At 48.9% G+C, this 12,942-nt stretch overlaps 1 protein-coding gene across 1 annotated transcript; it reads right to left on the bottom strand.

The window, feature by feature from the left end:
* Window positions 1-5,461: 5,461 nt before the first annotated feature.
* On the bottom strand, window positions 5,462-11,577 carry LOC119276101. Its single transcript, XM_037557088.1, has 4 exons — window positions 11,188-11,577; window positions 10,559-10,664; window positions 9,899-10,042; window positions 5,462-5,960 (listed from the first exon to the last, which is right to left on the bottom strand). Exons 1-4 carry the CDS (start codon window positions 11,445-11,447, stop codon window positions 5,706-5,708), a joined length of 765 nt encoding a protein of 254 aa, XP_037412985.1. The 5' UTR covers window positions 11,448-11,577; the 3' UTR covers window positions 5,462-5,705.
* Window positions 11,578-12,942: the final 1,365 nt, after the last annotated feature.

The raw sequence follows: 12,942 nt of genomic DNA, 5'->3' as shown, positions 1-12,942 counted from the left end.
GATCGTGTAGAATGGTCATACTTGACAGATATCATGAGCAAACTTGGCTTTGCAAATGCATGGATTAATAGAGTTATGTCCTGTGTGGAAACAGTTTCTTTTTCAGTTAGGGTTAATGGCAATTACTCTGAAATATTCAAACCTTCGAAGGGTATTAGGCAAGGTGATCCAATTTTTCCGTATCTTTTTCTCCTATTTGCAGAAGGCTTCTCTTGTATGTTGAAGAAGTACGGAGCTGGACATTTATCTCGTGGAGTGAGAGTTGGTATTCACTGTCCATGGATTTCTCACCTTCTTTTTGCAGATGACTGTATGGTATTCACTCAGGCGACAACTGAAAGTGCTAATAGATTAGAAGAAGTTCTGGAAAGATACCGTATTAGATCGGGCCAAATGGTTAACAAACAGACAGCTATACTTTTTAGCAGGAATTCGGATGACAATATGAAGGAGGCTATCCATCAAGGCACGGAGATTACAGTTGAGGCACTAGTTGAGAAATATTTGGGTCTCCCTACAGCTTTGGGAAGGTCCACTGATGAGAATTTTCAACATATTTTGGCTACTATTAAGAGACTTGTGGCGGGATGGGCACCTAAACTTCTTAGTAGAGCTGGACGTGAGGTGCTTATTAAGTCTATATGCCAAGCTATCCCAACTTACTCGATGAGCTGTTTCAAACTTTCCAAGAAGTTATGTAAAAAGATCACTGCAGCAGTGGCTCAGTTCTGGTGGGGAGGAGATGAAACCAAAAGGAAAATGCATTGGTTTAAATGGAAGGATCTCGCTATACCAAAGGTTTGTGGTGGTATGGGGTTCAAAGATCTTGTACTCTTCAATAAAGCTATGTTAGCAAAGCAAGGGTGGCGATTGATTTGTAATCCCGACTCGTTGTGTGCTCAGGTCTTGAGAGGTAAATATTATCATGAAGGTAATCTATTGACAGCCGGAAATAAGAGGAATGCTTCTCATACTTTGAGAGCGATTTTGTATGGTCGTGAAGCTCTAAAGTTGGGTCTAATTAAATGCATTGGTGATGGTGCAAGCACGAGAATTTGGGATGATCCTTGGATACCTTCAAACCCAACTTTAAAACCAATTGTAAGGCTTCCTTCATCGGATGTTACCCTTGTGGAGGAATTGATGAACCCGGTTACGGGAGAATGGGATGAAGAAGTATTGGAAACAAATTTTGTTCCGGTCGATGCCCAGGCTATAATGAGAATTCCAACTGGGCGCCTTGATGGAGACTTGTGGGGATGGCATTTGGAAAGGAACGGTAATTTTTCAGTCCTCTCTGCTTATAGGGCGCTTCTTGTAGCAAACACTACTATCAATCCAGTGATGGGCTCAAGAGGATCTGAACAAGTTTTCTGGAAGAAGCTACGAAAGATGAGAGTGCCTCCTAAGGTTCATAATTTTTGGTGGCGGGTCATCAAGAAGTTTATTCCATGCCGTCAGGTTCTGAAGGATAGACATATTGAGGAAATTTTGTTTTGCCAATCATGTGGGCGAGATGAGACTATTAGGCACGCATTGTTTGAGTGTACATGGGCAAAACTTTTCTGGCAAGAGCTGGAGGCTGTTACTTCATTCAAGCTACCTGACCTTCATCCGGGTACTTGGGCCATAGACCTTATTGACAGTGAGATGATTTATTTAGATGATGCAGTTGTTGTTCTTTGTGGAGGATGGGTTGTATGGTCGGAGAGGAATGCTAGGCACCATGAGGAGCAAGTTAGAACGGTGGCTCAATCTGTTAAGTGGACAACAGATATTGCTATGGATCTCTGCGTTGTTGCTGGAAAGAATAAAGTGTGTGGCCCAAAGGTGCAAGTTAAGTGGCAGCCGTCGCAAGAAGGAAGTCTGAAGATGAATGTGGATGCTAGCTTCCAGGTGAACTCGGATGAGGGAGCTACGGCCTACGTGAGCATTCTGGATCCTTGATCAGAGGCCAAGCTTTATGGTATGAGCAAGCTGAAAATGTTTTGATTATGGAAGCTTTTTCTGTTAGGGATGGAACTAAACTGGCTTGCGATCTAGGCCTCGGCAACATCACAATTTTTTTCGAGGGTACGCCAAAGGCGTACCATAGCTTTATAGAAGGGGGAACATATGTACAAGAGAGGTTTGTAGCTAGTCACGTAGTCACAAGTCGACCCGGACATCGCCTCCACTCCAAACTCAACACTCTATGTGCTACTCAACTACATGCTCCACTCCAGTTGCTCCGGCCTGCATCCGGATGGCCAAACCCTGAAGCGCCTCTTCATGCATGCATGCATGGGACGTAGTCACCTCCGTGCCAGGGCCCACGGGACCCAAACCCTGAAGCGCGTCAGGGCTCGTTTGCCCCCCGTCCTTATCATGTGGCGCGGGATCCACCTTAGGCGCATCGGGATCCGTTCGCTTCCCATCCTTGTCTTGTGGCACAGGATCCACCTCAGGTGCGGCGTGCAGGGGATCCAAGGCTGGGCCCCTCTCATCTGCAGCGCGCAGCACCAATGAATTGGGCACTGCCCGCACCAGTGGCCCCGCCTCCATGGTGGGCACCGGCGCGGCATCTGCACCAACCGCCTCCCCCTGGCCCCGCACAGCTGGCAAGGCGCAACTATCTAGGGCCTGGGTGCCCTCCCCCTGCCCCGCAGAAGGCGGCACCAACGTGCACACCTCGGGATCCCCGGATCCATCTGGAACAGCCCCGAAGATCGTGATAGGCCCCGTCCCGGCTGGCTCCAGAACTGCGTGAACCTCCTGGCACGTGTCGCTCATCTCCTCATACCTGGTTTGAATTAAAGGCGGCTGCGGGCCCAAAACTTGGTCAAAAGGCACCTGGTCGGCAGCAGGCTGCGCCCCATCCTGCACATGTGACCGCGAGGCGGGTCCCACCTGTCTGCTAGGCGCTGGCTCCACCTCCTCCGTCCCAGGCTTGCCTTGCGAACTCCCGGCCACCGTAGTCACCACCGCAGCGCCCGGCGACGGCACCGTGGCCGCCGGAGCAGCAGCACGTGGCCGCGCGATGGTAGCGCCGCCATCCACCATAGGGGGGATGCGCCAGTTGGAGGGCCCGATGCGCCCCAGCAGCGCCTGCCTGTACGAACCTCCATGGTGACCATTGGACGGGCCGCGGTGATCACGCACTCCCCGCGCCCAGGGCAAGGTTCTCCATTCTCCACGGCCAGAGAAGTCGCCTGAATCGTCCGGCATGCCGCTCTGGCCGCTCCCGTCAGGGCTTGGAGGCCATAACCAAGTGCCCAGTCCCTCGTGCTCCCTGATCCGCCCGATATGGATGAGCGCTTTGTACTCCAAGAGCTGCCGTGAAGTCGGCATCCTCGTCGCCGGTCCCTCGTCAACCTCAGGCTCCGGGACCCAAATAAGCTTGTCCGACGGCAGCGCGTCCGAGTCAACACACCAAGCGCGAACCTTAAACAGAGACAAATCCTCCCTGCTTACTGTCTCCGGCGCGAGGTTGTCAACGAGACACGCCGTGCCCAGCAGCTCCATCGTCGTTTCCCTGGTCCAGACATGAGATGGGACTCCCTCAATCATGAGATCAACCTGCGTGCGCATCATCCTCGACACGGCCTGCGCTTGTCGCAGCCATGGCCGAATAAAGAGCTTGAATGGCCCAGGATCGACAGAGCCCGCAGACAGTGCCCTGTTTCGCCAGATCGCCGAAGAGAAGACCACAAGAAAGTCCTCCGGGTGGTACTTGTGTACCGAGAAACAGTGTCGCGGGATGCTCAGCTCCATCGCAATGGCCTCCGCGGCATCCAAGCACGAAACCGGCGGCCGAGGGCCACCGACATAAGCCACCACGGCGAGCTTGAGCCGCGCTTCAAGGTCGTCCATCTCCGGCGAGCGGCGAAGGATGCAAACACCTCCTACAGCAGCATGCGGTGCCAGGCTGAGCCCCACAGGTGCGGTGTCGGCCGGCACTGGCGAGGGCCTCTCCACCGGAGCGGCCTGCCGAGCGACCGGCGATAGCCTGTTCGCAGGCCCAACCGGCAGCATCTGCTGAGAGGAGCGCGCAACCTTGGCCATGGCCTCACGCCGGAGATCTTCCTTGGAGCGAGGGCTCCGCGGCCTCTTACACTCCGGCGAGATGTGGCCTTCGAGCCCGCAGCGAATGCACAGAGGCGGAAAGGTGCAGTCTTCCCTCTGATGCCCCTCTCGAAAACACTTGAAACACAGGCCAAATAGATCTGCCGGCACCTCCCGCTCGCAGGGGAAGAAGAAGGCGAGCGCGAGCGAGGACCCGACCTGCCTGCCGCGGACTGCTTCTGCAGCGCCTTGCGCCGGCGCCACATGGCCTTGAGGGAGGGGCCAGGACGGCGCCAAGGCGCAGTCGCGCCCGCCGCCGGCACCGGCACGGTGCCGCACGCGGCGGCAGGAGCCCGGGCCGACAACCCAGCAGAACCCGGCGATTCGACAGACCCAGGCCCGAGACGATAGGCCGCAGGCGGGACGAGGCCGAAGGGGGGCTGCTGCCACCAGAAGCCATGGCAGACCGCACCGGAGCGAGGAGAAGAGCAGGGGAGGAGGGGACGCCGGGGCCGGGGTGGCCGCCGACGGAGAGAGGTGGACGCCGGGGCCGGGGTGGCCGCCGGCGGGGGGGAGGGGGCGGAAGCAGCTCACCTTGGGGGCGGGAGGGGGGCAACATCACAATAGAAACTGATGCGAGAGAGGTAGTCAACCTCTGGAGGAGTCGAGAGCAGGGAAGATCTGAAATTGCACCGATTCTCTAAGAGATTGAAGAGCTCAGTAGCAACTTGGAATTTTTCCAACTGAACTTCATTGGGCGTGGAGCTAATGAAGGGGCACATCTTTGTGCTAAGCAGGCTTCTTCGACTAGAAGGAGATGTTTATGGATCAACTTTGTTCCTAGGTTTCTAGTTGAATGCCTGCAGAATGATTGTAATGCTACTGTTTAATGATAGCTCTTGTTTCACCAAAAAAAACGCAGTTTGCTTCTAGTAATGACATAGGTTGAAGTCCACGTCAATGGGGCATATCTGATTCTTCATCTTCTTTTTTTTTTGCGCGCGCGCGGTAGATTCTTCATCATTGTTTATGGGCGCAGCAAAAGTGTGGCCTTCTAGTATGATTCAATCCTAAATCCTACAAATAAATTTACAAAAAAAAAAACTTTTCAAACCTACAAACTTCCTACGAAAATCCATTCAATAAAACACCATAAGATTAGCGGTGAAATGGCTCATCCAGAAATTTAGCCAAATTCAAGACTTAAACAGGACCTCGCTTACCACACGGTAGGCGCGGTTGGCAATCTTCAAATCAGGACCTCACTTATTAGCTCCCACAAAGCTACACTAGAACTGGGGAAAAAAATGCCGATATTGGACCAACGACCAGTCCTACTTGTTGAGCCTGGCGCCATAATGCATATCCAAACCCAGCTAGTACTCAGGAGTAATACATCCTTAAAATGAACTGGACAGTTGTAAAACCATAGTTTTCATTCAGCACTGAATTTAGGCTCAATATTGTTCGTACAACTTCCACTCCTAGCAGCAATAGAACTCATCAGTTGCTGCATATTTGCATGATTTACTGCTCAATCACACAAGGGGAAAAAGGGGAGTCCTTGGGAAAGAAGGTCGCTTCACCGCAAACATACATCGACCCTCTTCCCTCGCATTCTGCAATCTTGCTTTCTGAGCAGGCAAAACCTTTGGAATACTTCAATTTTGTGGTTGTTCTTCTTGTATCTCTCCATCTTCAAAAAGATCATCATAAGCAACAGGCACACGAATCCTGTCGGCTACTGGTTTACGAGGTTCAGCTTTATCAACAGAAGGAGGTGCTTCCTCTGCATCGACCAAGTGCTCAGGGTCATCATGTGCTTCAATTTCCTCGTCAACTAGCGCGGTGCCCTGTGAGCTTGCATCTTCATTTCTGCTCATCTGTGGTCTGCCTTTCGTATACATGAACTGCTTCTGAAAGGAGAAAGTAGAAAAATCAATTAGACATAATTAAACATGGTAGTGGTAGCAAAGACCATTCAGATCGAGTAAAAGTGCAGTAAAATGGTACTTCACCGTACCAATCAGCACCATCAGTTGTAATGTTGGTATATAAAAAGAGAATGAGAAAAATGTAGCACAAAGTCCGCCTATGTTGTCTCAACATAGCCGGTCCCAAGCCCGGGTAAAGGAGAAGGGTTGTGATAGGCTTGGCAAGCCAACGTAAAAACTCGGCCACTCTTATGGAGATGAAACCCAAAAGATTTTCGTTGGGGCGTAACCCTCTCAGCGACGCACTACATCGGAACCCAGGTGTGGTGTCAAATGGGCAAGGCCCGGCCGTCACCCCCTGGTGGCGCGCCGTATCTTGATCCGGATACGGTGGCAAGTGAGCGAGGATCGGGTCGTCGCATCCTTAGTGGCGCGCTACATCGGCACCCGGATGGAGTGGAAAATGAGCAAGGGTCTTTGCATTTGACTCGACGAGTGCGAAGGGTAAGGAAGCTAGCCGAGCCTAGGAGGATTCGCTTAGGTAGCTAGAACATAGGGTCTCCGACAGGGAAGCTTCAGGAGCTAGTTGATGCAGCGGTGAGGAGAGGTGTTGATATCCTTTGCGTCAAGGAAACCAAATGTAGGGGACAAAAGGCTTCAAGCTGTGGTACATGGGGACGGCTGCAAACAGTAATGATCAACAAAAGCCTCAAGTATGGAGTGGTAGACGTCAAGAGACGTGGGGACCGGATTATCCTGGTCAAGCTAGTAGTTGGGGATTTAGTTCTCAATGTTATCAGCGCGTATGCCCCGCAAGTAGGCCACAATGAGAACACCAAGAGGGAGTTCTGGGAAGGCTTGGAAGACATGGTTAGGAGTGTACCTGTTGGCGAGAACCTCTTCATAGGAGGAGACCTCAATGGCCACATAGGTACATCTAACACAGGTTTTGAAGGGGTGCCTGGGGCTTTGGCTATGGCATCAGGAATCAAGAAGGAGAAGATGTCTTAAGCTTTGCTCTAGCCTATGACATGATTGTAGCTAACAACCTCTTTAGAAAGAGAATCACATCTGGTGACTTTTAGTAGTGGCCAACACTCTAACCAGATTGATTTCATCCTCTCGAGAAGAGAAGATAGGCGTGCGTGCCTAGACTGTAAGGTGATACTTGGAGAGAGTGTTGTACCTCGGCATAAGCTGGTGGTTGTTGACTTCCGCTTTCGGATTCGTGTCCAGCGGGATAAGCGTACCAAAGTCGCTAGAATGAAGTGGTGGAAGCTTAAGGGGGAGGTAGCTCAGGCATTCAAGGAAAGGGTCATTAAGGAGGGCCCTTGGGAGGGAGGGGATGCAGACAATGTGTGGATGAAGATGGCGACTTGCATTCGTAAGGTGGCCTCGGAGGAGTTTGGAGTGTCCAGGGGAAGGAGAAGCGAAGATAAGGATACCTGGTGGTGGAATGATGATGTCCAGAAGGTGATTAAAGAGAAGAAAGATTGTTTCAGACACCTATACCTAGATAGAGTGCAGACAACATAGAGAAGTACAAGATGGCGAAGAAGGCTGCAAAGCGAGTTGACAGTGAAGCAAGGGGTCGAGCGTGTATGAGGACCTCTACCAACGGTTAGGCACGAAGGAAGGCGAAAGCGACATCTATAAGATGGCCAAGATCCGAGAGAGGAAGACGAGGGATATTGGCCAAGTCAAATGCATCAAGCACAGAGCAGACCAACTCTTGGTGAAGGACGATGAGATTAAGCATAGATGGCGGGAGTACTTCGACAAGCTGTTCAATGGGGAGAATGAGAGTTCTACCATTGAACTGGACAACTCCTTTGATGAGACCAGCATGCGTTTTGTGCGGCGAATCCAGGAGTCTAAGGCCAAGGAGGCTTTAAAAAGGATGAAAGGAGGCAAGGCGATGGGCCCTGATTGTATCCCCATTAAGGTGTGGAAAGGCCTTGGGGACATAGCGATAGTATGGCTAACCAAGCTTTTCAACCTCATTTTTCGGGCAAACAAGATGCCAGAGGAATGGAGATGGAGTATATTAGTACCAATCTTCAAGAACAAGGGGGATGCTCAGAGTTGTACTAATTACCATGGAATTAAACTGATGATCCATACAATGAAGCTATGGGAGAGTCATTGAGCACCGCTTAAGAAGAATGACAAGCGTGGCCAAAAATCAGTTTGGTTTCATGCCTGGGAGGTCAACCATGGAAGCCATTTTCTTGGTACGAAAACTTATGGAGAGATACAAGGAGCAAAAGAAGGACTTGCATATGGTGTTCATTGACTTGGAGAAGGCCTATGATAGGATACCGCGAAATGGCATGTGGTGGGCCTTGGAGAAACACAAAGTCCCAGGAAAGTACATTACCCTCATCAAGGACATCTACGAACAAGTGATGTCGATATTGATGACTTCCCGATTAAGATAGGACTGCATCAAGAGTCAGCTTTGACCTTTGAACCCTTATCTTCTTGCCTTGGTGATGGATGAGGTCACAAGGGATATACAAGGAGATATCCCATGGTGTATGCTCTTTGCGGATGATGTGGTGCTAGTTGACAATAGTCGGACGGGGGTAAATAGGAAGTTAGAGTTATGGAGACAAACCTTGGAATTGAAAGGGTTTAGGCTTAGTAGAACTAAAACCGAGTACATGATGTGCGGTTTTAGTACTACTAGGTGTGAGGAGGAGGTTAGCCTCGATGGGCAGGTGGTGCCTCAGAAGGACACCTTTCGATATTTGGGGTCAATGCTGCAAGAGGATGGGGGTATTGATGCATCGAACCAAAGTCGGATGGATGAAGTGGCGCCAAGCTTCTAGCATTCTCTGTGACAAGAGAGTGCCACAAAAGCTAAAAGGCAAGTTCTATAGGACGGTTGTTCGACCCGCAATGTTGTATGGCGCCGAGTGCTGGCCGACTAAAAGGCGACATGTTCAACAGTTAGGTGTGGCGGAGATGCGTATGCTGAGATGGATGTGTGGCCACACAAGGAAGGATCGAGACCGTGACATACGAGATAGAGTTGGGGTAGCACCAATTGAAGAGAAGCTTGTCCAACATCATCTGAGATGGTTTGGGCATATTCAGCGCAGGCCTCTAGAAGCTTCAGTGCATAGCGGACGGCTAAAGCGTGCGGAGAATGTCAAGAGAGGTCGGGGTAGATGAATTTGACATGGGAGGAGTCCGTTGAGAGACACCAAAGAACTAGCTATGGACAGAGGTGCGTGGAAGCTTGCTATCCATGTGCCAGAGCCATGAGTTGGTCGCGAGATCTTATGGGTTTCTCCTCTAGCCTACCCCAACTTGTTTGGACTAAAGGCTTTGTTGTTGTTGTAGAGAAATGTAGCACATCAGTCTTCAACATAGTGAAATTATTTTGGCATGGTAGCTATTTTACATTTATTACTTGATTTATAACAAAGATTGATTATAATAATTTTCTACATGAATCACAAAGGATCCACTCATGCTGTTAATACTAGTTCACTCAGGCTGGCTCATCTAGACTCAAAATTAACCAAATTATCTTAAGTTCGTCTATTTTTGCCTGCTTTTTGTGACAATGACGTGGCACGTACACAATTTTTTTTCCCTGGTGAATGGGAGTTGTAGGAAATGGCTATTGCACTAACCACTAAACAGCCATAAATGAGGAATGGTCGTGCAAAACATCCACTCATTCTGTTAATACTAGTTCACTCAGGCTGGCTCATCAAGACTCAAGATTAACAAAATTATCTTAAGTTCCTTAATTTTTGCCTGCTTTTTGTGACAACGACATGGCATGTACAAAAAAATCACGTCGCGAAAGGTTGCTGTAGGAAATGGCTATTGCACTAAACAGTCATACATGAGGAATTGTAGTGCGAAAACTAGCACTTTGACAAGTCACATAAATATCTTACCTCAAGCTCCCTTCCCTTCACCATAATTTCCTTGTATGCCTTTGGCTCTCGTGATTTCAAGATGTTCCAGAGGATTCCACCACCTGTCCGGAAACGACTTCCATCAGCAATCGTCTGCCCACCACACTTCTGAATGGCCTCAACCTAGAATAGAATGTACTTAGCAATAGATAACAACTCATGAATACTAAACTTTACAGGTTCTAAAATATTGCTATCTGATTATATAAACAGCAAGAATTATACAAGGCACAGCTTTAAAATAGGAACTTAACTGCAATTGGATTTTTTTCACCAAGCATAGAAGGAAATATTATTCAGTGACTCTTCAGAGAAACTCCAAACTTCTCAATTACTTAAAACAAACTAATCCGTGGAACTGCAAAGAATCAAGGCAGTAATATTTGTAAGAGCAACAGATTTCCTATGAAGGGTTACAAGGGTATGCAAGTCCATTGGGCAAATACCTACCAGTCCACACCACTGAGGCACAAACAAAAACAGAGAGGTCCAGTACAATAGCTTACACTAACAAATTATGACATATTTGTGCTTTAGTAAGAAAATGATCCATCTCAACCAAGACAGTAAACTTTTCAAAAGTACGTCAATTGATAAACTGAACCTCCTTACATACTGTTCAACAAAAGAATTGTATACCTCTCGTACAAGATCGCTGACAGCAGAAACACCAAGGCAGCCAATAGCATTCCAGACAAGGTATGACTTTTTCTCCTTCAAGCGCCTGCACGTGTCAAGTACAAAACTGCAAAAGGTATAAAGGATTGGGCAGTTAGCAACCTAAAATAAATAACACAACGAAGCAAAATAATTTGCCTTGACAGGCTGGTTGGGCAAACCAAAGTAGCGATAGCTTTATACAAGTGTTGGAGTATTGGATTACAAGTCAGTTGGAAAACTAAACTCTGTATAATCCTCTTGTGAAAAGAAGTCTTTGTATTCATGATAGCAATTAACTAATTTCTATTAAAATGTGCAATGTTTGTTGACCATATAGTGCAATTGCTTCGTTGCATTCAGTATCATCAACACGGTGTGAGCATTTTACTTCATATAAAAATTTCACATAGAAGAAACAAACATTTCGAAAGGATGATCAAAACCATTATACGTATAAACCAATTTCCGCAATAGTCTACTCAATACTCCCGATTTGTGAAACAAAAACATATAAAACAAATAGCAGGTGGTATATACACAAACATTAATTTTCTAATTTCGTCTCGGGCATAACCAAAACCCTAAGCGAGTGGTGCGAGGGTTTTTACCGATTAATGTCGCCGATCTTGGTGGGTGGCCCATCAGGCCTCCCCCTGTTCTTACTCCTCCCGGACTTTCTCTTCTTCTTTTTCTTGCCCGCCGGTCCGCCCGCCTGCGCACCACCGCCAGCGGTTCCTGCTCCGGCGGCGGGGGGGTCGGGGATGGGGGTTTCGTCCGCCTCCGCGTCAGCCATCTCGACGTCATCTCCGCCGAAATCTAGGGTTTCCTCGTCGAGCACGGCATCCAGGATGCTCTCGCCCCTCTCCATTGCCGCCGCCACAAGCAGCAGGGGCCCCTCACGCCCTCGCCGCTCTATTCGCCGCTCTTTTGTCGCAACAAAACGAGGAGCGCAGCACAAAGAGGAAAGGGACGCCCAATATGGTGGGCAAGGCTTTTGGTCTCAGGCGCGGTCATGCGTCATGGGCTTCTTGGCCTTGGTTTCTGGCAGACAGAACAAGCGGCTAGAGCAGCACTCTGGGAAACCTAAAAAAAAAGCAGCAGTCTTTTTTTTCCCAGAGTATGCCAATGACATACTCCCTCAAGGCTACAACCCACACCAATACCTAAATCCTAAGCATGCCCTCTCACAAATTTGTGGAGTACTACAACGCCCAAACCAGCTTCTTTCCACGCCTTGATCTCATCAAAGATGTGTCTGTGCAGTTGTGCCACCGTCATAACTTGATCTGCACGGTTGAACACTCTACCATTCATTTGTTTCCAAAATTCCCAAGTAACTGTCGTGACCAAAGTGTTGAACCCTCTCTTGTTTGCGCGTGGAAACTTAGCCCGGAGCCACCAATCAATTAAAGTATCATCCCTGTCGGGTTGTCGCACGGTAATGTTAAGATTCCTTAAGCATAGATTCCAAATGTCTCTCGCGTACCCACATTGAATGTGGATGCGCTCTGCCTTATCCTCATCCTGGAGGCAAGTATAGCACGCCGATGGGGCTTCCTGCAGATCGTGCCTGGCTCTGCGATCCGATGTCCAAATCCGGTGTTGCACTGTCAGCCAAACGTGGATCTTGCACTTGAGTGGGGCCCAGTTCCTCCATATGAAGGTATCAAAGGGGACACAATGCAATCCTAGGCACAATCTATCATAGACCGACCGCGCAGCGTAGGCTCCCGATGCATCACAAGGCCAGGTGAACTAATCCTCCACTGTCGGGTCGCGTTGGACCGTGGTGATCGCCTGCTGCAGATGCAAGAGTTGGATGTGGGCTGTGAATGACAGCTCTCCCTGCACGTCGAACGGGCGGGTCGTACCCATTAAAGCATGTTGAATTGTCCTTCTGTTCATCTATAAAAAAGCATCAATCTCAAGGGTCATTTTGGTGGGTTGGGCTGAGAGCGCGACAAATGGTGCGTCTAGCCGTCATCATGTATCCTGTGTTGGGCGCTCACTCCGTACAAATCCGCTTCTTGTAGAGGCATAGATTTGCTTCCGTGAGACGCACAGTTGTGCCTCTTGGAAAGAAAAAAAATGTGATTTTGGTTACGGGTTTTTCTTTTGGTTTGTCCAGGTTTTTCGTGAAAAAAAGTTCATCAAAACACAAGGGATCTAATTTCAAATATCTCGACACGAGAAATCCAACTGATAAAACGGCTTGAAATTTGGACGCACGGTTCAAGAAATGAAACGTTTTGAATAAACGAATCTAAGAAAAAAAACTCTCAGGTGGCGACAAGTGATGCACATGCAGCGTCACTTGTCAGCGCCTGAGAAGGTAAAAGTGATCTTTGCAATGATACGCCTTA

Source organism: Triticum dicoccoides, chromosome 3B, assembly GCF_002162155.2.
Source record: "Triticum dicoccoides isolate Atlit2015 ecotype Zavitan chromosome 3B, WEW_v2.0, whole genome shotgun sequence".
NCBI lineage: Eukaryota > Viridiplantae > Streptophyta > Magnoliopsida > Poales > Poaceae > Triticum > Triticum dicoccoides.
This window is presented reverse-complemented; position numbering and strand designations above follow the sequence as displayed.